The 26797-nt window shown below is 40.1% G+C and overlaps 1 protein-coding gene and 2 long non-coding RNA genes across 4 annotated transcripts; all 3 read right to left on the reverse strand.

The window, feature by feature from the left end:
* Positions 1-2875: 2875 nt before the first annotated feature.
* Positions 2876-5496, reverse strand: LOC130195720 (uncharacterized). Of its 2 annotated transcripts, XR_008832114.1 has the most exons (7): positions 5353-5496; positions 5099-5167; positions 3787-3892; positions 3549-3675; positions 3331-3451; positions 3182-3252; positions 2876-3016 (listed from the first exon to the last, which is right to left on the reverse strand). It is a non-coding gene; the product is annotated as an uncharacterized LOC130195720 (long non-coding RNA). The 2 variants fall into 2 exon arrangements; XR_008832113.1 differs by having other exon boundaries at positions 5099-5496.
* A 2225-nt stretch (positions 5497-7721) lies between these two features.
* LOC130195336 (probable E3 ubiquitin-protein ligase HERC4) lies at positions 7722-17265 on the reverse strand. Its single transcript, XM_056416814.1, has 23 exons — positions 17028-17265; positions 16410-16545; positions 16190-16266; positions 15696-15917; positions 15458-15549; positions 14341-14471; positions 13817-13941; positions 13630-13703; positions 13439-13557; positions 13285-13344; positions 13061-13166; positions 12307-12505; positions 11493-11641; positions 11269-11370; positions 10995-11093; positions 10749-10889; positions 10480-10626; positions 10222-10388; positions 10035-10101; positions 9858-9928; positions 9112-9295; positions 8869-8977; positions 7722-8360 (listed from the first exon to the last, which is right to left on the reverse strand). Exons 1-23 carry the CDS (start codon positions 17254-17256, stop codon positions 8131-8133), a joined length of 3036 nt encoding a protein of 1011 aa, XP_056272789.1. The 5' UTR covers positions 17257-17265; the 3' UTR covers positions 7722-8130.
* A 5671-nt stretch (positions 17266-22936) lies between these two features.
* On the reverse strand, positions 22937-26797 carry LOC130195419 (uncharacterized). The gene is made up of 5 exons (XR_008832058.1): positions 26386-26797; positions 25549-25614; positions 24743-24823; positions 23364-24524; positions 22937-23228 (listed from the first exon to the last, which is right to left on the reverse strand). It is a non-coding gene; the product is annotated as an uncharacterized LOC130195419 (long non-coding RNA).

Genomic DNA, 26797 nt, shown 5'->3' on the forward strand with positions numbered 1-26797 from the left:
CATAATAAAAAAGCTCCTTATGTCTATTCCCTTCTTCTTTGCAAACTAATCAGCTCAGCTGGAAGAAACCACATACCCTGTCCACAAATAGGGGGTTTACTGTTCAGATACTGACAAAAGAAACATTGGTATTTCATATTTAAAGTATGTTTGATAATGTAAAGTCTACAATAGCCAATATTGCTACATGTGTGCTCCCCTGTTTCCCCCCTCCTGTCTGTTTTCTTGTTGCGGGCCATGTGCTTAATGTTTTGTTTTTGTCAGCCGACAGCTTCCAACCCCCGGTTCCCGCCCACTGTCACGCCCACTGCCACACCCAGTACCACGCCTCTCTCAGTTCAGTAAAGTTAGAAAGATATTCACAGATTCGGACTTCCCGGCTCAATAGCTCTCTGACGAAACGGAGTTAAAGCACAAAAAACACCTCTCTGTGATCGTAGTGATGTCGACAACAAGCTACAACCTTAATTTTACCAAAAAAAGCCGGTCTCCGAGATCGATAAATAACGTTGGTCTCAATGTGCGATCAGATGTGAGACCTAAGCCCAGGGACCGTCTGCAAAAAGCAATCCAGGAAAAACATATTCCAAAAATATTCAATATATCCACTGAAAGATTGTGAAGGCTGACATAACTTATACCATACGTCAAATGGCCACCCTGTGTTGTACTACAGCTGTTTTTTGGGGGGGAAAATCATCTTAAATAATTATTATGAATTATATTTAATATTTTATGGGAAAAAACTTCAATAGCTTCACTGTTATCAAGTGTTGGATGAAACCATTCATTTCCTACATCAATGGGCTCCACATAGGTGGACTACACCTCTTACTTTGGAGAAATGTGTTTTTGAAAAATTATTATGAATATTTTGTCATAATTTATGGAAACAATTTTCAATAGCTTCATTATTATCAAGTGTAGAGTAAAATCATTCTGTATCTACATCAATGGGCTCCACATGAGTGGACTACACCTATGATTTTGAAGAAAAAAGATTTAGAATAATTATTATGAATATTTTGTCATAATTTATGGAAACAATCTTCAATAGTGTCACTGTTATCAAGTGTAGAGTGAAATCATTCAATATCTACATCAATGGGCTCCACATGAATGGACTACACCTCTTACTTTGGAGAAATGTGTTTTTGAATAATTATTATGAATATTTTTTCTGATTTTATGGGAAAAAATCTTCAATAGCTTCATTATTATCAAGTGTAGAGTAAAATCATTCTGTATCTACATCAATGGGCTCCACATGAGTGGACTACACCTATGATTTTGAAGAAAAAAGATTTAGAATAATTATTATGAATATTTTGTCATAATTTATGGAAACAATCTTCAATAGTGTCACTGTTATCAAGTGTAGAGTGAAATTATTCAATATCTACATCAATGGGCTCCACATGAATGGACTACACCTCTTACTTTGGAGAAATGTGTTTTTGAATAATTATTATGAATATTTTGTCATATTTATGGAAACAATCTTCAATAGCATCACTGTTATCAAGTCTAGAGTGAAATCATTCAATATCTACATCAATGGGCTCCACATGAATGGACTACATCTCTTACTTTGAAGAAAAAAGATTTGGAATAATTTTTAGGAATATTTTGTCATAATTTATGGAAACAATTTTCAATAGCTTCACTGTTATCAAGTGTAGAGTGAAATCATTCAATATCTACGTCAATGGGCTCCACATCAGTGGACTACACCTCTTACTTTGGAGAAAAACGATTTGGAATAATTTTTAGGAATATTTTGATATAAATTATGGAAACAATCTTCAATAGCTTCACTGTTATCAAGTCTAGAGTGAAATCATTCAATATCTACGTCAATAGGCTCCACATCAGTGGACTACACCTCGTACTTTGAAGAAAAAAGATTTGGAATAATTTTTATGAATATTTTGTCATAATTTATGGAAACAATTTTCAATAGCTTCACTATTATCAAGTGTAGAGTGAAATCATTCAACATCTACGTCAATGGGCTCCACATCAGTGTACTACACCTGTTATTTTTGAAGAAATATCATTATGAATAATGAATTATTTTAAATATTTTATGGAGACAATATTCAATATTCCCAATGTAGTAAAGTGTTGGCTGACATTTCCTACGTCAATCCTTTGTTGTACTAGATCAGCTATATTGATGTGCTTTTGCATAATTTTAAATAAAATGATGTTTAACCACCAATCCTGTGTTGGTAAAACTACAATACTTTCTTCAGAAGATCTCTTTTAATCATCTGTTTCGTTTTTAGGACAAAGTGGAGTGTCACCATTTTCTCGTCAGTCACCACCAGGATATTGATTATGAAAAACCAATGTGTATTTAAGATAGTTTGTTCAATTTGGAACCGAAATGTGTTTAGCATCGATACAATGTAATACGGTGTCCCATTTGCTTTCCAGAAACCAGCATATTGGTTAAGGAGCACTTTCATGATTTATTATACATACTCAAACAAACAATAGATCCTATATTAACCAATTGCTTCTTCTGAGAAAACATGTAACCCAGTGGTCATTACTTAAAGTCTGGTAATATCAGTGTTTTGGGCTAATTAGTGCAATTGTAAACCTATTCTTCGTACATTATACGTCTTGAATTAAAAAATAGTACCACACACATTATAATAAGAGCCATCATAGTAGTCAAGTAGTTATTCTTTATGAATGATCAGATACCAATATATACAGTGCATCCGGAAAGTATTCACAGCGCTTGATTTTTTCCACATTTTGTTATCTTACAGCCATATTCCAAAATGGATTAAATTCATTATTTTCCTCAACATTCTACACACAAAAACCCATAATGACAAAGTGAAAACTGTTTTTTGCAAATTTATTAAAAATAAAGAACGAAAACATAACATGTACATAAGTATTCACAACACACAATACCAATGTTGTTTGGTAGTTGTGCTGCTGTCATCCCAAGGCACTGCGTGTGAAACCATCTTGAGCAAGTTCCACACTGTATCTACATGGGGATAAATAACTTAAACGTATTTAAAAAATGGAAACTTTCGCAAACATGTTATGCATACAAGTTAACAAAACTTGATTACTAATGTTATTCCTTGAAACTCACTCCAGGTTATCTACAGATTATCCACAACTCAGATTGTCTAAAAACAAGTCTCACCCAAACAGCATCAATAGCAGTTTTGGGCAGGTCCTCAATTCCACAGAAGGAACAGAGCTCATCCTTTGAAACTAGAAATAAATACATGTATATTAGTGTCAATTATGTATTAAGTCAAACAAATATTGATTACATATTTTGAACAAAACCTGATTGTTTCAGAATGTCTTCAGCCATGTTTCTTCTTAGCTTTTCAATAGATTGTTTAGATGAGTTGATGCGAAAATGCTGCGGAATCTTTGGTAGTTCCATCACCGTCATCTTGGCCATCTGTCAAATGGCAAAACAACACACCTTGTATGAATTTACATAGTAAAACAGCATATTGTTTGATCTATCAGAAAGACAAAAGGTTGCATTAAATAACCTGCATGACAAAGATCCCACAACTGCTGCCATCTTTCTGGCAGGTGTGGATTATCTGGCCCGGCTGCCACTTGATGTGAACCCAGTCCTCCTTTCCAAGTCTGTTCTGGCGCATTTTGAAATACTGTCTGCAGGATGAAAGGAAAATAATTTTGGTTTACATTTGCACTTATTCTATAGCCTTACTAAAGATGTGAATGACATTATATATTTCCCATAATCTAATTAATATTACCCACGTCTTTGGCCAGCCTTTCTGGAGTCGTCAACTTCATTTGTGTAAGGGTTACAGGTACTGGAACCCAAAAGCACGACAAACACCGGAATGCAGGAGGAGGCAGTTTACTGTATGTTTCAGGCAGGGTTAAAACCAGGTAGTCAGTCCAACAGGGCAACAAATCCAAAAAGGGGCAGGCAAAATCTTGAGTCAAATAAACAGTCAAACAGGGTCGTAACAGGCAGGTCAGGAATAAACTCTAATAACGCTGGAAGGTTTGGCGGTGACACACAAGAAAATGTGGCAGAGGACAAGTGGAAGTGAGGGAGCTAAATAGTGAGGGACTAATGAGGGGATGGGCTGCAGGTGAGAAGGGCGTGAGGACCAGGTGAAGGGAATGAGGGACTAACGAGGTGATCAGAGGCAGGTGAGAAGGGCGTGAGGACCAGGTGAAGGGAATGAGGGACAATCAGGTGAGGATGACAGGATCTGGAATGACAGGAGAGTTAATTAAACATGTAAGCAGGATGAATTTAATTAGGAAGGTGGGGAATTCGTGACAATTTGACCCTTGCAGAGGATCAACCACAAATATGCGGTTTAAAAGGGCATGGAGATACTGTTTTAAAAAGTAATATAGTGTTAAAGCATGCCATATTTTAAACGTACCAACAACAGCAACAATAATAACATAATACATTTTATTTATGTAAAACCTAAATGAATGAGCAACATTGGAAGTATATTTATTGTACACAAGATAATCACAACTGTGAGTAAATAAAGAAACAAACCACGTTAAATAGGCATATTTTAACATTTTACTTGAAAGTACTGAATATTAGTCTGAAAATAAGATCCACAATATGGGGTCATACTCAATCAAAGAAAACTCAAATTGTTAGAGTAGCAGTGGGGACTACCAACGGGATCCTGTTGGATGATTCAAGTGCTTTGATTGGACAATAATCAAAGATATATTTTTCATTAAGATAGGGATGACGACCATGAAGACATTTAAAAAGAAAAGAACAGTCTTAAAATCAATCCACATGCTACAGATGTGCATGTACACAATGCAGCTACATTAGATACAAATATACAATCTCATTGTCTCTTCATTTATTAATGACAATTCATGAAAAATTACATTAACTTGTAATAAAACTTGTATTTAACATTAAATTAGATTGAGTTATATTGACTTGATTGTAGGTTGTTATAAATATTTTAAGCAATTTTAAGATTGATAACCTTAAAATACACTCACAACAATGAGCCATACATGAATGCTGTAAAGGCATATTGTACCACATGACCAGCTGCATACTCACCACAAACTTCCAGTGCACATTTCTTATGTTGACAAATCCAATGGCTCCATCATAGTCATCAAATGTGACCTGACAACATGCGTAAAAATGGAAAAATAATTGTATTTTGCTGCAAAACTCAAATAGAATGTACCCAGTATGCATTATGTATTTTTCCTCCAATGGAACAACCAAAAAACTAAAGCTGCTTTTTCAAATGGATTGTTTCAAAACAACTTGATGTTAACATTTATAATAATAATATAATTACTCACCTTTTTTAACCCTTGCCTGGCCATTTGCTCTCTCATGCCGTACAAGATTAAACCCATGGTATAATGATTCATGAGGTATAGCCGGCCAGGTGTAGCACACTTATGTGGAGCCCATTGATGTAGGAAATTAATGGTTTCATCCTACACTTGATATCAGTGACGCTATTAAAGATTGTTTCCATAAATTCTGACAAAATATTCATAAAAATTATTCCAAATCTTTTTTCTTCAAAATAAAAGGTGTAGTCCACTGATGTGGAGCCCATTGACGTAGATATTGAATGATTTCACTCTACACTTGATAACAGTGACACTATTGAAGATTGTTTCCATAAATTATGACAAAATATTCATAATAATTATTCTAAATCTTTTTTCTTCAAAATAAAAGGTGTAGTCCACTGATGAGGAGCCCATTGATGTAGATATTGAATGATTTCACTCTACACTTGATAACAGTGAAGCTATTGAAAATTGTTTCCATAAATTATGACAAAATATTAATAAAAATTATTCCAAATCTTTTTTCTTCAAAATAAAAGGTGTAGTCCACTGATGTGGAGCCCATTGACGTAGATATTGAATGATTTCACTCTAGACTTGATAACAGTGAAGCTATTGAAGATTGTTTCCATAATTTATATCAAAATATTCCTAAAAATTATTAGAAATCTTTTTTCTCCAAAGTAAGAGGTGTAGTCCACTGATGTGGAGCCCATTGACGTATATATTACATGATTTCACTCTACACTTGATAACAGTGAAGCTATTGAAAATTGTTTCCATAAATTATGACAAAATATTCCTAAAAATTATTCCAAATCTTTTTTCTTCAAAGTAAGAGATGTAGTCCATTCATGTGGAGCCCATTGATGTAGATATTGAATGATTTCACTCTAGACTTGATAACAGTGATGCTATTGAAGATTGTTTCCATAAATATGACAAAATATTCATAATAATTATTCAAAAACACATTTCTCCAAAGTAAGAGGTGTAGTCCATTCATGTGGAGCCCATTGATGTAGATATTGAATGATTTCACTCTACACTTGATAACAGTGACACTATTGAAGATTGTTTCCATAAATTATGACAAAATATTCATAATAATTATTCTAAATCTTTTTTCTTCAAAATCATAGGTGTAGTCCACTCATGTGGAGCCCATTGATGTAGATACAGAATGATTTTACTCTACACTTGATAATAATGAAGCTATTGAAGATTTGTTCCCATAAAATCAGAAAAAATATTCATAATAATTTTTCAAAAACACATTTCTCCAAAGTAAGAGGTGTAGTCCACCTATGTGGAGCCCATTGATGTAGGAAATGAATGGTTTCATCCAACACTTGATAACAGTGAAGCTATTGAAGTTTTTTCCCATAAAATATTAAATATAATTCATAATAATTATTTAAGATGATTTTTTTCCAAAAAAACAGCTGTAGTACAACACAGGGTGGCCACTTGACGTATGGTATAAGTTATGTCAGCCTTCACAATCTTTCAGTGGATATATTGAATATTTTTGGAATATGTTTTTCCTGGATTGCTTTTTGCAGACGGTCCCTGGGCTTAGGTCTCACATCTGATCGCACATTGAGACCAACGTTATTTATCGATCTCGGAGACCGGCTTTTTTTGGTAAAATGAAGGTTGTAGCTTGTTGTCGACATCACTACGATCACAGAGAGGTCTTTTTTGTGCTTTAACTCCGTTTCGTCAGAGAGCTATTGAGCCGGGAAGTCCGAATCTGTGAATATCTTTCTAACTTTACTGAACTACTGAAGTGCCCCTCTCCTTTGGCCCGTACCACCAGCTGATTTAAGGACTACGGTGTGGCCACCAGTCTGGTTCTTCTCGTGAGTTGGAACATCTAGTTTATGTCCATCCCGATCGTGGCCCCAGGAACAGTGTTCGGTCGAGTTGCCCTCGGCGAAGGAAAGGAGTGTTCTGGATTCGCCGGTTCTGGTCGTTGTTTTGTTTGTTTTATTCCCTGTTGTTTTCCCTCACTTTGATTTTCAAGCTGCTGCACGAGCGTGTGTTTGCGTCCTCCACACCACACACTCTGACACAGTATAAAAACAGGTGTATTTTCGCCCCACCAAAAGAGGAGATGGAAATTCGTACTTATTATATATCTAACATAGACGTTTATCTCTTATGAGTTGCGTTATTTCCCTTCAATTTATATAAACCCAGTTGACTCTTCGCAACGAGAAGAATGGGGCCAGCGCTTCACGTCGCTGTGTACTGGTGAACACATGTTGCTTTTCTATCTTTGTTATCAGCGTGCGTCCCCTCAACAACGGGCTGTTGTGCTCAACGTTTGAGTGTCTGGAGTAATGCAAGACGTGCTGCAGTTCAATTTCCTTTTCCTTTTTAATGACATGAAAAACATGACATGGAACAAACATTTTCTTCTGTTAATGTTTACTTTGCTGTCGATATTTATTTTGTATGGAATACCTTATGTGCAACTTGGCCCCAAAATGACAAACTCTATCACACTTTTTAGTACTTGAGATGCAACACTTGTAAAATCCCTTAAGATTACCCAGCAACAGATACAGTTTATACACACTATCTACACCCATGTTTTAATGCATTTTTTATGTACATCCACCACACAACTTCATTATAAAGATTATAAAACTCCTAACATTTGCATTAGTTACATTAGCAGTAGCTCAACGGCTTCTTGTTCAGCCATTCACAAAGTGCTCGATTACAAAGTGAAGTCCTGTGTTCAGTACAGATACAGACCCTCAATCACTTGTAGGATCTTCTGTTTTTGCTCAGGGCCTCTGTGAGCATGGTTTGCATGATCTCCTTGGTTGAGTATAAGGGCAGCTCCAACGTAGAGTTACATGTATGCGTCTTAGGGTAGTACTGGTCATAGGACAGGTCGTACTGGTCATAGGACAGGTCCGGAACTTTTACTTTCATTTTGACCTGTTCCATGCCAAGAATGGGCACCCCTTCGAAGCCAGTCACGAACCCTAGTGGAGGGGAAAGTGGTCACCAGTGAGTTCTTTACCTTTCCATTTATTTTGTGTGATATCCTTCGTGTTTCAACCCTTCTCTGAAATCAGACTGTTGAGTTAGACATAGTGTTATCGCTGATCACGCCAACTATAACTGTTGATTTATTAACTCTAGACAACCAAAGTTTCTGCTAAAACATCATCTACTGCGCAAAGGCATTTTACAACAGAAGACTTACCAAATACGGAGTGTACAGAATCAACTCAATCTCATAGGAAGATGTATTAATAGAACAACATTAAGACATTATTATTACACTTTTTAGGCTTTTCTCACCGTGAAATGCAGTTATTTTCAGGAAACACAACCACGGTAACGGACACATTTAGATTTAAGCAACAAAGCCACTCTGGTTAGGTTTAGGAAAACAACATTGTTCGGCCTAAAATAAGTCTGGAATTTGGAAAATGAGAACATGTAAAACGATTGTTTTTACATTTCAAAATCAGGTACAATACTTACAAAGAAAAGCTTTCTTCTGATCCTCACTTAGTTCATCGAAAACCTCCCAAAACATCTGGATGGTGGGATGTGGTGGTGTGGCACTGTACACCCCCTTATAAACTGTGTTCTAATTACGGGGAAACAGACTTGTTACACTTCTGTTAAATATAATTTTACGTATTCAAATCAAGCACAATGCATGGGATGAGGATGCAATAAATCAACTTAAATCAAAAAATGACTTCTGGTTTTAGACTGTACCTGTTTCAGCTTGGCCCAGTCATGGAGGTCTGCGCCCACCAGCACTTTCTGCAGCTCTTTTGGTCGGAACAGCTTCACCAAATCCTGGTCACACACCAGGAAGAAGCCTCGCTTGAACTCCTGGAACACGCCCTCCACTGATGTGTTGAAGGCATGGTTCACGAAGGCATCCACAAACTCCTTCCTGTTTAGCAGATTAAAGTTTCACGTCAACGAAAATCTCTCTGACGCGGATTATTCTGCATAACTCAGGTACATTAGTTATCTTGTCCACAAAACAAACTTGTGGTATGCCTCAAGGATTAATTATGGGCCTCATTCTTTTCTCTTTTACATGCATCCCCTTGTTCACATAATTATTAGATATTATATATCTTTTAATTTCTATGCAGATGATACACAGTTATACTGTCCTGTCAACTCTACTCATACTATCAGTTTGGTTTTGCCCTAATTGCTTTGAGGTATATTAGGACTGCATTACTTTCTTCACCTAAATGAGCATATTAAGACTGTGTTTATTTATTTATTTAAAGAAGTTAGTTAGTTTAAATAATATATTTAATCACATGCTATAATATTTTTGAAGTACCTGCCCTTTTCCAAACAGTTGAGTGACAAACCATCTGCTGTGTTAAAACCTTTGACTTGTACTCATTTATTAATGCTGATTAAGTGTTCCAGTCTTCAATTATTGTCAAATAACAAAGCACACAAGAAAATCACAAATGATGCAGAGTCCGTACTTATTTTCCCCTGTCAGGGGCTTTTCAGGACTTTTAGGATCAAGGTCAACCTCTGCACCATCCCAGTTGATCTGTTGATCAGTTAAAAGAAAGAAGACAGAGATATCACTGCTTTGAGAAATGATGACAAAAAGAGGAGGAATGACATATGTTGTTGACTATATGTAAGGCACATACTACAAAATCCTGCTCGAGGTTTTTGATGACATCATCTTCGTAGTTTTCCAGGATGTTCAGCAGACTCCTAGAAGCAAAATACAAAAGGAATAAGATATCAAACGGGCTGTTTATCGTCTGTTGTGACCAGAAATATGCACCTGAAACCAAAAGTTTGTCATCTAAATATAAATCTATTTCCTCTTACTGTCCAACACATGGGCTGAATTCCATCATGTCCCCCAGGGAGGGCTTTACACCGAGCAGCTTCTTGAACAGAGCCAGCGGGAAGGGTAAGTAAATGATGTGCTGGTTGTACAAAGCCAAGCCGCACAGAACCCCAAAGTGGAAGTACCTCTGGTCCTCCTCTGTGTCCTGGTGTTGATGGGAGACAACACTTATATCAGAAAAATATAAACAAAATAGGATGATTACCATGAAAGATATAAATTGAATATGTGTTTACTTTGGGGAACCATGCCAGTCTTTGGGAGTCGTTGAACATGAACATCCCAGTTTCAGGTGACATCATCTCGTGAAACACTTCATGAAAAAAGTCTTTTATGTAGAGATTATTGTCATCGGTGTTTGTGTAGTCTTCATCGAAATTGACCTGGAGGACAAAATGGCACAAACTAAGTTTTCCTCCTGTGACAGTCGCTGATACAAAAGTACCTCTACAACAACGAGTCTTAAAAGTGTGACTTTAACATCAGATCAAAACGACATGTTTACCGCAATTTGTAACTTGAAGTCCTCGTGATCAGAAGCCTCTAGTTGTTCAAAGGTGTCGTCCAAAAGTGATGCGCGGCTTAGGTGCAGATCAAGCAGGTGTTCCCATATCATTGGCCACCCTCTGCAATGCATTGCTTCCCACTGCAATACAGTTCAAGATGTTATTTCTCATAGCCCATTATACCAATTGAAACTGATTTATTCACCTTGACGGTATTGAGTGTACAAGCTTAAGGTTTTAGTTACCTTGCTGTACTCCGCATTCTGGTTAAAAACAAATAGCTTTGAGTTCAGATCCATCAGAATTGGAAAGCTACACAGGATAAGCGGCTCAGCATGGATATACTGGGAAAAAAGGGGGGGGGGGGGCGGGGGGATCACAGATCATCAAATGTGCGTAAAAGTGTTTTTCTTTCTAAATGGTCTAAATGGATGGCGTCTGACAAGTGACAGACACAAAGGGAGACGGACGGAGGGACGGCATCATAACATAAACTATTTCACCGTGAGTTATTTTCACCTTTCGCCAACGCTGCACGTCCTGATCGAGAAGTTTTTTGTCAATCTGCAAACAGAAGTTGGTTTCTGGCATCCTCTGGGCTTCTGCACTCCTGCTGTTGGCCTTTTAAACACATATTTATTCGGGGGAAAGTTCATCAAGTTAAGCAGCTGTATTTTGGCGTATCAGTGAGGAGGATTATGCGGTAATGTTCAGAGAAAACGCAACAGATAAACGTAACTAACATTGTACATGTACTGGAGGACGAGCATCAGGTTTCTGACTCCAGGGTTGCGAGGAACAGGCTCTAAGGACAGGATCCCTGAGAGGGTCTGCTTCCACACTTTAACGTGGTCCACCATGGTGGAGGGCGGCAGAGCAGACCACCAGTCCCCTGAGGAAGACGTCAGGTCAGTGAGCGTACGTTTGATGGATCACAATGTTCTCTGCATGGGTTATTGAAAATATATACATACACATGTCATACATTTTTATGAATGACACAAAATAAATGTATAAAGGCGGAATAAACAGTCTTTTGGATTTTTTCCCCCCACTATCAGAATGACAAACAGAATGTACACCAGCCTTTTATATTAGACTTAAAGGTATGGGTAGGCTTTTTGGTCCGTCGCCATCTTGTTCTTTTTTGCATCTCGTGTCTTAGGTGGACTGAGAACACACTTTGATAAGATCAAAACACGGAGAAATAGGCCGTGGAAGCGACCTGTCAATAACTGTCAATCACAGTAAGCCCGCCCTAAAGCACACTCTGCTTTATGGTCTATTTGACTCGAACTGGACCATCATTTACTAAATCAACACCATTCTGTATTGAAGAAGACTTGAAACTAGAGATTGAGACATAAACTCATGTTTACAACGTTTACTGAGGGCATAGATCCCCAATAAGTCCCCATGCTCCGGTGGGTGTTCTGAACCCAGCACGGGAATGGCGGCTTCTGCCACTTCCAATGAGAACAAATGTCATGGAAACATTCATAGATTTTAACTCGAATGTACAAAGCGTTGTCATGGACAACTTTTTGCTGACTGCACCTATGACCCGGAGACTGTCAGCGGACAATTTGGCGACAGCGGCGGCGACCGCCTCAGCGAGCGCCGTGCTCGTTCGATGGCGTGCGTGCCTCTGGACCGCGCGCAGGAGCTCATTGAGGAGCAGGTAGATCCTCAGGCCCTCCACTCCCACCGGCTCCTTGTCAAGGGAAGGAAGCAGGTGCAGCACAGCGGCCTCAACCTGTTGGTTAGAAAAGGACAGCGATGGAGAAACAACGGGATTTGGTCTTTTTTAAAAACTGAAATGCCTTTAAAATACCTTATAAAGCGTTGAGAATTTTTCCCGCGAGTAGATCCCATGGAAAGTCAACGTACAGACGCAAGTAGCTGCGATTGCCGTGAATTTGTAACTTTTGCAAATGACACAAGGACGTTAGATGTTCCAACGTTTGTGGGATGTCCTCAATAAGTATAGCGTAGAAATAGTGGTTAGTTATTTCATGGTGGATGGCGGAAATTATAATAGTTTCCACGGTGTAAAGCCACAAAGATAAGCCACGCCCCCTCTAAGGTGCGAATGAAGCGAGTGAAGCAAAAAGCCACAAATAGTCAAGCGAGTAAACTAGCGGGAGTAAATCGCAACACTTTTGGTGTGATCGCAGCATTAGACAAGTTCACAGCCGTATTATGAACATGTTTTGAGATTAATTATAGAGTAACAGCAGCACACACGGGATACTCAAAGTAGATAACGTTGAAACCCTTCATGCACATTGAACACATTTTAGTTCCATACCTCAGTGAAAACATCGTCCCTCTTCACCAGTTTCTTGAACGCGTGTCGTGCGACCGACAAGTTCAAGCCCGAGTACTTTGATGAAGTCTGGAAGTGTTTGTCTTTCCTTAAAGACACAAAGAAAGGAGACTCCGCTTACATGTAGACCAGCTCCTCAGGCACAGTGGTGCGTGTGGCCATAAACCAATATTGGGATTATTGAAATGTCATAATACTGCGTTTACCTTTGCTCAAGGAAGCTTGCATTCACACCGGATGCAGAGGAAAAGAAGCTGCGGATTTCCCTGTCAACATTTAAAATGTTTTAGTCTGTTGCACTGAGAAAAACAGGCCGTTTCGACAAATATTGAAAATAAATGGCCAGTGCAATTCGCTTACTTTTGGATCTTTTTCCACGACTTCGGATCACATTCGGCGGTCCATTTGTCAATCGCGTCATCGAGGCGGCGCAGCGCTTTGTTGTCCAGACCGCCGGCGTTCCTCTCCTCACTGGCATCCTGCGAAATAAACGGGTTTGAGTCGATGCGTCCCACCGCCGCGCTCTGCGCTCTGCGGTTTTATGTCGGTACCTCGGTGGACGCGCACGTCGCAAACGAACAGTTTCCTCCAGCGAAGATGTCTCTAATTCCAGCGTCAGCCGTGTCTGGAATTAACAAAATGAATTATGGAAGTATAATTACCTCCGGGACACCTTTCCTTGCATCCAAGGCATTATTTTGACGTTATTTCATCAAATTATTTCATAAATGTGGTCACCTCGTGGCAGTTGAACGGCTAGCGGCACCGACGGATGGCTCTCCTCTCCGCGTCCCAGCTGCCCCTGCTCTCCACACCCGAAGGAGTAGACCCTGTTGGAGTCCGTCAGCGCCAATGTGTGATGCCTGGTGGAGATAACAGTGTTTTAATTTCAACAAAGATGCATTTTTAGGAGTTTTTACACCCTCCAAGCCAATAGGTCCTACTAATGATCCCGGTGGCCATTGAGCAAACGGCTGTTCCATAGTAATCGGTCCACAGCGAGAGGAACGGGGAAGGTCTCTGTTTTTTAAGATGTGTAACAATCCGTTTGCAAATCGGCAATACAAAGAGAGTAATACATGTACATTGATTCACACCATGACCTTTAACTTTTGGCATTTCGAAGCAAAAAGGGGTCACAATTAGAAGACGCAAAAAATAATTAAAAACATGCTGAAAGTGTTCCCAATAACTGCCTGAGAGTTTAGAATTGTAGTCTTTGATGAAGTGAAATCGCATTATGAAAAGATGATTTAATGTACCGTCCACATGCAACCTTGGTGACCTTTGCCCCCCAGAGCTCCACAACGAGCCGAGGTCGTAGTTCATCGGCGAATGAGTTGTGCCCGAGCTGCCCGTATTGACCAGAGCCGAATGTGAACACTGCCCCATTCTGAGGAAGCAACCAGAGTTAATTATACAGTATATAGTTAATTATTTACACATCTGTGGAGAACTAAGAGACAGCCTGTAACGTTACTGAGTTGGTTCAGTGCTCTCAGCAGCACTGCTTTTGGCTGAAGCAGGTTGATGTTGTCACTAACAAAGCTCTATAGATTTTATATATATTTATACGGGTACTTTTGAAGGGTTTGCCGTCCCTCCGCACGTTGAGGCAGATATTATTAACGACAAAGTATTGTCTCTTGCACCTTATTGCTTGAATATATATATATATATATATATATATATATATATATATAAATAAATATATTGTTAGAGAGAAAGAGAGTCGTAGTTACTTCAATGAAAGATATTTAAAAACGATCCCATCATTCATTTGGTGTTATTTGGAGAGTTGAATTTGAATTATTTGTATTATTATTTAGTATTGACTCGTGTCTATTGTCGAGGAAAGAAATGCTCTTTTTACAATAATGAAATGTTACCGAGGCAGAGAAGGGGTTGAGTCCTTTGGTTGTATAGTAGTAATAAATCTCACTTGATTTATTACTTACTCAGTGAACATTGTAACAAATTATAAAGTTGATGGTCTCAATCTGTAGTTTCTAGTCTACTTCTTCATAGACCATAAAGTAGGGTATGCTTCAGGACGGTGCCAACTTGTGATTGAGAGGTCGTTTACTACAGTGTTGGTCTGGTAGTTGTCCGTGTCGGGTCACAAAAAGCCAAGATGGCTACAGCTAAAGACCAAGATGACGACAGCTAAAGGCCAAGATGGCTACAGCTAAAGAGTTGTCCAAAATGCTTCGAGGCTTCAGATCAACAGTTCACAAACCGATTGGGTGACGTCATAATGACCTTGTTTACCTCTAACATAGAGCCTATGTATACAACATCTTACGATATGATAGCCTACTCAAATTTGTGAGAAGTAACCTAATAGGTAATGAGCGGGGAAAGAGTAGAAAATCTAACCTTTGTCAGAATGGCCGTGTGGTCCTCTCCGCAGGAAATGTGAATAGTTGTCTTTGTGTTCCAACCATCAACGGGAGTTGGCGCATGTCTATCTACAGAACAGAAAACAACATTCCAGTTTGCGTGACGTGAAACTAGGTGAGGTTGTTATCGCTTGTAAAATCTCATCTTTAAAGGAATTATTATTCAATTATAATTGAAGTGAAGCAGATGGAGATCCAACTTGTTGCCGCGGTACCTGTTGTGTCTCCCAGCCCGAGCTGCCCGCGGTTGTTCCCGCCCCAGCCGAACACGCCTCCGGAGACGGAGAGGGCGAAGCTCTGGTCTCCCCCAGCAGCCACCTGGACCAGGGGGAGCGCCGACAGAGAGAGGAGGTGTTGGGGCGAGTCGGAGCGCCGCCCGCTCCTCCCCAGACCCAGCTGGCCCCTGGAGTCCCGGCCCCATGTGTACACCTGACCCCCTGTGGAGAAAGCACCAAGATCTTGTTTCCTGTTTCTCGCTACCGGACAGAGTCAATTAATGAGCTGCAGTGAGGAACTCCTTTCTAACTCACTTGTTAATAAACTCTTAAAGAGTCAGTCCGCCAAAATCGTACACACACGCAAAAGAAACAAAACAACTTTCAACATTGAAAAGTTTCCTTTTTTAATCTGAAAAAAAGAGAATCACACACAAACATATCAACAGCAGTATATACAGCCTGTGCTTTAGTCACTGTGGACTTCACTGTACCTTGGGTGAGGGCCACTGAGTGCCGGCTCCCACAAGCAACCTGAGACACCACTATGTTGCACAAAGCTGCCAGAGGCCTGAGAGGAAGAAACACAGAAGTACAAAAACACAGACGACAGAATGAATTGGGAGATTTCACAAGACAAATTCGCACCATTTTACACATTTTGTTGCATTATTGAGGACACCGACTTGCACCGAAACCTTCACTTCTCCTTACTTCAGATTGCTGGTGTGAGTCGTGTTCACGCAGAGGACGTTTCCTCCCTCGGACAGCAGCATGACCACATCATCATCGTCACCATCATCACCATAGCAACCCACAGCCCGGATCTTCTCTTTACACTTCAAAAACTCTTAACAGAACAAACACAGCATGAGAGATTATCATCATCGTCATCACTAAGAAAACATTGCACAACTTTGCAAAGTAAGAAGTTGATTTAAAATAAATAAATGAACAAATGTATTTATTATTACTGGAAAATAAGAAAACGTTCGCATAAGTTTGAAAAGTAAGACATTGATTTATTTATTTTTAATTATCAACAAATTCACTACGGTGTAAAGAGATCATCATCATCACTGAGAAAACAATTGCATGACTTTGCAAAGTAAGAATTTAACTTAAAATAAATAAATATACAAATGTTTTAATTATTACTGCAAAATAAGAAACCTTTTGCACGACTTAGCAGAAATGTACATTTGTTATCAACACATTATTTTAATTAATTAATTACTATTTTGTGTTTTTTGTTCCTATTTTTTTATTATTTATAAATAAAGGAATTTATTTTAGAATAATGAATAATAAAATAAACACTAAGCCGCTCACTCTGTTTGCCTCGCACTCTCGTCCCGTCTTTGCTCGCGCTCGTGCGGATCACGAACGCGTTCCCATTTGTTTTGACGAACGCGAGCGCACCGCGGCCCGCGCACAGTTCCGCCACGCGGTAACCGAGCTCCAGGTGCTGAACCCGGTCGTCCGCCGGCGGCCCGCCGTCCACGGTCGCTCCATCTTTGAGCCGAAAGCCCCGGAGACCGTCCTCTCCCCAAGAAAACATCGCTGTGCCCTCAAGTTACTGCGCGCGACCGGTCACCGGCTGCTTCACGGGGAAACGAAACTTTAAAAGAGTGGTTCGCGGAAATGTCGCGCGAACGGCGGAAAACAAAAGCGAAACGCGGCGAACGAAACCGCGTGAAACGAAACGCGGCCGTGACGAAGAGGCAGCTGATGTGTTTGTTTACCTTGAAATGAAGATAAAAACGAAAGTGAAACGGCGAATATCACAGTTTGAGAAGGTATTTGTCAAGAACGTCGTCATATTTAGACTTTGAAGTGGCCTTTGTGTACAAGTGTACACGTGTACATAAGTGCTTATATGTATACATTGATGTTAAGATGCCTGTTTATCGTCAATGACATCCACACTTGATTGTCTTAACTCCAAAAAATTAAATTAAAATACAAAATAAAATAGTGTTAGCAGACTGGACGAACTTTGGAATCAACATATGTAAAACCTGGAATTTACATTATCAATACATTCATAATAAACTGGTTGGATTTAATGGAGAAAAAATAAATAAAAATTATTATTATGTATCTATATATATATATATATATAATATATATATCTTGATCATTTCAGAACCCAAAACTAAAATGGGATTCTCCTCTGTATTCAATGGTTAAAATACAGTTCGATATGCTGCATACCATCAACCACAAGGGGGAGCTAGAGACTTCTGCTTCGCCTCTTCGTTTAAAACCATAAACGGAAAAAACGGAAAAAACTTTTGTTTTCCGTTTCTGTCTGAATCCAAAAACGATAGAACGGAAGACCTTAAAATGAAAGTCCAAATAAAAGCCAGTGATATATATTCGTATTTACAGTCTTCTATAATGCAAACACATAGCAGGGTAGCGTTAGAAGAATATTTATAAATCAATATAAATAATAAATAAATAAACCTGGATATGTTAGCGACAGTATAGTGACTACAGGAAGTTTAATATTCATGTATTTATGTACACAGAAAGAATCACCTTGTCACTTAATCGTTGCATTGTTTAATGAAACACAGTTCCTAATGTAGATGAATCAAAGTAATGTGTCTGAGCAGAGTTGTTGTTGTTATCATATTTATATTTCCATCTCATTCTGCTGTTTCTTGGGTGAACACCGCAGAGTAAAGTGTTCACCTTTATACCACTAGACGGCAGTATACCTGTATGTACACCATACATTTAGTTAAATGTACCCGTGTCTCTGTTAATTATTAACAGTAGTGTATAATAACGAAGTAGAAATACTTCGTTTCTTTACTTAAGTCGTTTTTTTGGGTATCTGTACTTTATTTGACTACTTATATTTCTGTATACTTTTACTTTTACTTCACTACATTTTGCAATGAAAACTTGTACTTTTACTCCGATACATTTCCCCTGAAACACAGTGGTGTAGTCCAGGGCATACGCAGGTATACGGCGTATACCCACTTATTTTTCAGTCAGCATTGCGTATACTCACTTTTCAATCACCGCTGGTGCCTGGTGCGCATTGTTTATAAAACAGGGCGTTTATCCTTTGCTGTATGGCAGGGCTCTTCAATAGGCGTCCCACTCTACCTGCACCATCAGGGTCTGTGAAGCTAGACACACTCTACCTGCATCAGGGCCTGTGAAGCTAGACACACTCTACCTGCACCAGGGCCTGTGAAGCTAGACACACTCTACCTGCACCAGGGCCTGTGAAGCTAGACACACTCTACCTGCACCATCAGGGCCTGTGAAGCTAGACACACTCTACCTGCACCATCAGGGCCTGTGAAGCTAGACACACTCTACCTGCACCAGGGCCTGTGAAGCTAGACACACTCTACCTGCACCATCAGGGCCTGTGAAGCTAGACACACTCTACCTGCACCAGGGCCTGTGAAGCTAGACACACTCTACCTGCATCAGGGCCTGTGAAGCTAGACACACTCTACCTGCACCATCAGGGCCTGTGAAGCTAGACACACTCTACCTGCACCATCAGGGCCTGTGAAGCTAGACACACTCTACCTGCACCAGGGCCTGTGAAGCTAGACACACTCTACCTGCACCAGGGTCTGTGAAGCTAGACACACTCTACCTGCACCAGGGTCTGTGAAGCTAGACACACTCTACCTGCACCATCAGGGTCTGTGAAGCTAGACACACTCTACCTGCACCATGTGAACGGCTCTTCAGCATCGCAGGACTCGTCTTCAGCCCCAGAAGAGCGAGATTGACATCTGTTCATTTTGAAAATCAACTTCTTTTGAAGATGAACAGGAATTTGTTCAGTTTCAAGTGATGATTCTGGTTGTTACTTTTGGTGCTGCTTTTTTCTGTGTTAATCGTGTATTTATATTTGAGTAATTTCATAGTATTCATATATTGCTAAGTTCATCCTAGCTCATACTCCTTGTTCATGGTGGCCGAAACAAATAAACTTCATAATTCTCACAATTCTGACCCTTTGTTTTTTTTATGAACAGCATTTACTTTTACTTTCAATACTTAAGTACATTTAATATCAGAAAATTACTTTTGATACTTAAGTACAAAACATATCAGATACTTTAATACTTTTACTCAAGTAGTATTCTCATAGGTGACTTTTACTTTTACTTGAGTAATTTTCCCATCAAGTATCTTTACTTTTACTCAAGTATGACTTGGGTACTTTATACACCACTGCCAATACAGCACTCACAACAAAATAAAACCAAAATAAATAACCTGCAGCGGGCTTAATTTGACGCCGATCTCACACCACCACGATCAGCCAAGTCCAGAGATGGCAGAATATCTATGAAGGGGCCCCAGATTTTTCCAAAGGCTGCCTGCTTCCCTCTCACATTATATAATATCTTTTCAGGTGTGCAGTAGGACACAAGCTCATTAATCCAGTGTCTTATTGATGGTGATTTTTCGGATTTCCAGTTAATCAGAATACATTTTTTCACTGCAGTGCTCGCAAGTAAGATAAAGTATTTATTATAGTAGTTTGCATTGATAGAGCTTGTGTCCCCCAGAATACATATCTTTGGGTCCTGTTCAATTTGAATTCCTATTATCCTTGAGGTTAATTCAGTGGCGCGTTTCCAAAGTTCTTCTATCAATGGGAAACTCCAGAGCATGTGTAGAAGATCACCGTTTGTCACTTTACATCTCTGACATCTGGGGGAAATGTTGCTGTCCATTTTATGTAACCTGTAAGGGGTGTAGTATGTCCTATGGAATATATTAAATTGAATTTGTCTGTGTTTTGTGGAGATTAATACCGTCTGTGCCTGTTCCAATAGGTGATGCCAGTCTGCCTCCTCGTAAACACATCCTAGGTCTGTTTCCCATTTCCCTTTTGTAGATGTTTTATCATAAACAGGTGACTTTCTGTTGATGATACCGTATTTTGAAGATATTATTCCTTTTGTTGATCTGCATAATTTGTTACATATAGGGTTTCATGGGGAGTTTCTTTTGGGATATCTGATAATATTTCTTTAGATTTCTCCTTAACCCAGTCTCTAATTTGTAAGAAGTTGAAGAAACTATATTTGGGAAGGTTGAATTTATCATTTAGTTGTTGGAGGCTAGCAAATGTATCATTAATGTATAAGTCAGCAGCTGTTTTAATTCCTCTATCCCTCCATCCCCGCAACACCGACTCAGCTATGTGGTGTGAGAGGTTGGGATTACCCCACAGCGGTGCCCTTCAAAGAAAAGAAATATTTATATCCAGGAGTGAGTGAGATTCCTGCCAAGCAGCAAATGTGTTCAGTATTATTGAATTATTTGTGAGTGTGGCAAAAAAAATGTTTTTACCGCTGAATGGTACGTCCTTTAACGGCTTAGACTTCATCTCATGTTGTTCTATTGAGACCCATCTAACTTCACTGTTCTCTGCATGCAGCCAGATCCAGATTGGTCGGTACTGAGAGGCAAGATAATAATTTCTCAAATGTGGTAGGTTAAGCCCTCCCCTTGAATATGGAGCCTGCAGAGAGATGAGTTTAACCCTGGGTTTTTTCCTTTGCCATATAAAAGGGTTATAATTTTGTTAAGCTCTTTGAAGAAACTCTTTGGAACATTTACAGAGAGACATTGAAATAGGTAAATAAACTTAGGTAAAACATTCATTTTAACAGTATTAATTCTGCCTATGAGAGACAGAGGGAGATCCATCCATCTTTGAAGATTAAGTTTGGTTTGTTCCAATAATTATATATAGTTATATTTAAATATATGTTCATCCGATTTGCCAATTTGTATACCCAAATATTTGAAACCAGTGTTGCACCATCTCAATGGGTCAGTGAGAGCTCTAATATTGTTGTCCTGTATATTTAGTGGTAAAAAGTAATACATTTGATTGTATTCTGTTTGATATCATATTGTGTGGTAAAGTTTTCACATCATTCATGCTCGACTCAAACCAAATAAATGATCTAAAATAAGGTTTTCCACTCTGACCAACTGTGAATATTGATGTTTTCTTATTTTAACTTGTTAATCCGAACTTCGATGAGTTCAGTCAATTCATCCTGACTAGCGTGACTAATGTTTTCCTTTTCTTGACTTTCCTTCCAGCTGCTCTTCCTATGCCAGATGACGTCCTTCAGCTGGTATTTACCAACCTGAGGAACTGTCCTCTGAGCGAAGACACCCTCGACTCCATGGGGGGATCAGTGATGAGCTTTTACCACAACCTCATCACAGGCTGCAAAGAGTATCCCGTCATTTCTTTCAAGGGTTCTACACAGGCGCGTGCACAGGTAGAGCCCTAGTGGTGCTCAAGCACCTGCCCTTTTGCCCTGGATGAGAAAAGTGCCCTCTCTGTATTCAAGTCAAATACACATTATTGTGGTCGTCATGCTCCGGTTTATTTGTTCTGTTTTTTAGATGTGAGACGGGAGTTGTTCTTACAAAAAGTCCGTCGACCCAAAGATGAACGGGACGATTAAAGTCTCCGTTTGATTCCTTCTTCAGGTTGGACCCGACATGCCACGTTCAACGAGTCCAGAAGGCTGAGCCCTGTGTCCGGCTGCTGGGAGGCGAGGAGCTTCCAGACGGACTCTCCAGGAGCTGGTGGACGAGGTGCCGGCTCATGTCTCCTGTCCTCAGCCTCCAGAGGACGTCATTCATGCTGCCGAGGTCCAGCGGCTGTGGAGACGTCCTCCTCCATGTTGTCTGTTCTTTGGATTTGTTTCAATGTTCTCCATCCAGTTAGGAGTTTGGTATAAAAGCATCATTTCATAAACTGCTGTTCCTTACTTTCCTATTTTCGTCAATGAAACTTGTAAATATAAATGAGGCATTGCTTTAGTTGGATTATTTAGAGTGAAGATATATGTTGGTATTTGTTACTGATTGTTGCCAACTGACATGACGCATGTTGACGTTTTGCCATGTCGGATGTTTTGTACGATAAAATATCTTTGTGGTCATTTAAGCTATTTTTGGCAAAACAAAACAAAAATATAATTTTTGGTTTAATCATTTACCCGTTATGAAGATGAAGAATTAGCACTGGCATAAACTAACAATATATTACTGACATTAATTATTAAGAATCAACACAATAACTTAATATAAAAACTATAACATTGTAGTGCATAAGTCTCAACCATTAAAGTTGATTTATAACCCAATATGAACATCATAACAGTGTTTGCTGACCCAGTAGTTTTGAATAAAAAGACATTTCGATGTTGTGGTAAATGTATTCATTAAAATCAGGAGATAACAATCTACATACTGTACACAGTTTACATGAACATACAGGATTCCATGTGACAAATGAAAGAATTATGATGTCTTGTTCAGGCTGAAGCGTCCGTCTTCTTCACAGCTGCTTCCTGTGTGGGCGGGGCGGGCGGTGTCGGGGGTTTGGGTGGACGGGCGGGGGGGGGGGGTCCTGATTGACTTGTGTAGTGGTCTGCTGAGGGTGACGGGTTAGTTGACGTCCTCCTCCAGCTGGGTGAGAGACAGAGGAGTCCTGCCCTGTGAGACACAAACACCAGACATGAATACGTTTGAACTGAACTACACAACCTTTACATTATTGGGTTGGATCTGGCCTCCAGTGATGGGATCGTATTACTGATACTTCTGTCGTCTGAGTGAGGGATTACTTACTCCGCCCACTAAAAGAAAGGCAACCGCCGCTCTGCTTCTGGTCCTGTAGTCCTTCATCCTTCTCATGTGGTCCTCCCTCGTCATCTTCTTCGTCGTCATCAAGGAGATCCTGGAAGTTTCTTCTTGTATCACAGCAATCGATACCTAAATAAAAAACTTGGAGACTTTTCTTAATGTTAGTAAGTATAACCATGCCTGGCGGGGGAAGGCTGGTTGGCACTTTATCAGTCCTGCCGGGCAGTCGGGCTCCTCTTCCCTGCTGCTCCTGGTGGACTCTTCTGGTTTCTGGGGGGCTGGGGCCGGAGCTGCTTCAGGACGTTCCACAGCTAAAGAGAGGGTGAGAGGAAAGGAATACCAAAGGACAGACACGGGAGAACATTCCTGCCAACTGCTAAAAGACTTTATAATAAATCACCTCTGACCATATCCTCCTTAAATTGATCAATAACCCTTGAACTGAAAATACACTCTATAGACTTTGCATTTTCTTTGTCATTTAATTTTCTAAAATTGAATATGTCCTGCTCAAATATTTTATTGTATATATTGTGTGTTTTACTCTGTAACCTTGCTTCTACAACCAAATTTCCCCCTGTGGATAAATAAAGGATCTGTTCATTGCTCTATCTATCCGTCCATCTGTCTGTCTGTCTGCCTATCTATCTATCTATCTATTGTCTCTCGGTCTGTCTATTCATCTATCTATTGGAAACTATATTTTCACATACAAGGAATGTGTCATGGCGGGTGGTGCAACATTAGACAACATTAAACAATCAACAATCAACAATCAACAAAGTGCAAGAATTGTAACATTTTACATTTACAGTTGAATATAAAATAAAGTGCACATACAAACCAATAACAGTACTTTAAACAGTGTAGTGTAAGTTTAAAGGGACAAGTGTATCACTAACCTGATAACTTACCTGCGGGCCAGTCCGCGTCTGGCCTGTCGAAGTTGGACGCGTCGGGCGCGTCGGAGGAGTCGGCGGAGTCGGCCTCGGACGGGTCGGAACCGAAGGTCATCTGCTGGGAAACGGGCCAAGAAGAGCAACAAATCCACATGCACATGGTTAAACTCATCTTGTGCAACGTTACCTTCCTGCACTAACCTGATGGCCGTAGGGAGGCCAGGAGCTCCATCGTAGTCGCCACCAGCTGGAGGGAAACATTTAAGGATTCTTCATTACATCAAATAGTTCAGGATTACATTGAGCAATAATAGATTCAGATTCCAGCTGCTAATCAATCAGTTAGCAGGTCATTATGCAACTGTTTAGACTCGTGAGCCACACCTTCCAGACTAAACAATGTTTCATATCTTCTCACGTTCCCCCTATGTAAACCTTTATTTGTGCCGTGCTCTGATTTCTTACCTCCGTAGTCGATGCCGATGGCTGCCGCCGGGGGGCTGGGAGGGGGGGGTGGCGGCGGAGCTCCAACGAAGTCGCCAACAGCTGCAGGGAAACATTGAAACAGGATTCTTCATTACATAAAATAGTTCTGGATTACGTTGAGCAATAATAGATTCAGATTCCAGCTGCTAACCAATAAGTTAGCAGGTCAATATACAACTATTTAGACTTGTGAGCCACACCTTCCAGACTCAACAATGTTTCATATCTTCTCACTTTCCCCTTTATAAACCTTTAATTGTGCGACAGGAGGGTTAATTGTTAAATAAATAGTTTATGGGATAGTATTAATTAAAAGGAGCAGATGTTTGTTGAATAAGTGACGTTTCAGTCAAACAGTCAAAACAAACCAACTCATTGTCTCAATCAGATGCGCCTCTAACACACCTGGTGTGATGACGTCACACTGACGCATGATTCAATTTCAGAATTAAGAATTAATTAATTAATTTTCTTCAGAAATGTAAATGTAAAATCTGTCATATTTGACACCCTCTAAATAAAATAACATTATTTTAAATACACTACACTAATAGTTAACACATACCACAGATATCCAGCGACTTTTAAGACATTCCGGTCCTTAAATAATCATTTTACACGGAGAAACATCCACCACATCTGTATTTTTCAAACAGGCCCCTTGACATTGTGAACTGTTCAACTATAAACTCAAAAGGTTTCACTAGTTTCTCAACTGAGAAAGTTTTAAATGGTTTTAAGGTAAGTACCAATAACAAAAATGCTAATATAAATATAAAACTTACCTCTGGCGTCGCCCCGTGCGTACAGGTGGTCCTCCATTCTCAGGCTTCTCGGGAGGAAGTCAGTCACTAGAACGAGATTCAAGGATAACTTTCAGCTAGCGGTCAACAGCTCGAGGAGTTAGCTTCACAGCTCTGGTCAACGAGAGGGCTCAAGCTCGGGTTGAGGTCAAAGTACAAAGGAGCCGAGGCTCAACGTTCGGCTGTTCATGCAGCCTCGGCCAGGTCGTTACCATGGCAATGCGCGCGTCTTGCTTGCGTGCACAACTTAAATATCTGAATCCTTTTCAAATTCAAAGAAGGGCATCTGAATATGAATACCCTAAAGTTTTAGACAGATAGCTCTGAGTTAAGGTCCCCAAAAATAGGTCCATGCGAACTTTATGGTATCCGGCTTGCAGGAACAAAACAGACGGGAACAGATAAATACACTTTGTAACGCTGGAGGGCTTGGTCAAGAACAGGGGTCCCCAAACTTTTTCCTGTGAGGGCCACATAACGTTTGCCTTGTCTGCTGGGGGGGGGGGGGGGGGGGTGCTAGTAAGAAGTGAGAGTGCGCTCACCTGTGCGCGCGCATCACGGCTGAGTGGTGCGCGCGCATCACTCACGCTCGCGTGCAGACAGCATTTAACGGAGCAGCGTGTGCGCTCTGATCGCTCTTTTAATGTAGTATCGATACTAAAAATATGGGGGGGGGGAATTACAGAGTGGGGGGTGGAGATTTCACCCTATTATAATAGTAGGGATAACACTGGAGTAGATAAGCGTGTCTTCTTGTCTGATCAATACGCAACTGTGAGGTGCGCGAATGGACCGAGCGGCCAGCTGCTGATCACTCACTCAACAGACCGACTTGCACGAGTAGACGGTGCACCGAAGACTCATTTTGACCCAGGAAAAATCCTGGATGCGCGCGCCACTCGCTGTGAGTGCATGCACGTGCAGACAGCATTTAACGGAGCGAAGCAGCGCGTGCGCTCTGATCGCTCTTTTAATGAAGTATCGATACTAAAAATATGCTAAATCACATCGTTTTTAACGTACGGGTACTTTGTTAGTATCGCTACACCGTGCAGCGTGACGGCAGCAGATGTAGCGGACTAACATCCAAGCTAACCTAACTTCCCAAACGCTGTGGACATCTGAACGCTGATTGGCCGAGACGCGACACGTCCCATCAAAGATGTTCTATTGCAAAGAGCACCACTCCACATTTTCTCCGCGTCTCACTGCAATCTCAACGGCAGCGGGC

Source organism: Pseudoliparis swirei, chromosome 6 (genome assembly GCF_029220125.1).
Source record: "Pseudoliparis swirei isolate HS2019 ecotype Mariana Trench chromosome 6, NWPU_hadal_v1, whole genome shotgun sequence".
In the NCBI taxonomy this organism is placed as follows: domain Eukaryota; kingdom Metazoa; phylum Chordata; class Actinopteri; order Perciformes; family Liparidae; genus Pseudoliparis; species Pseudoliparis swirei.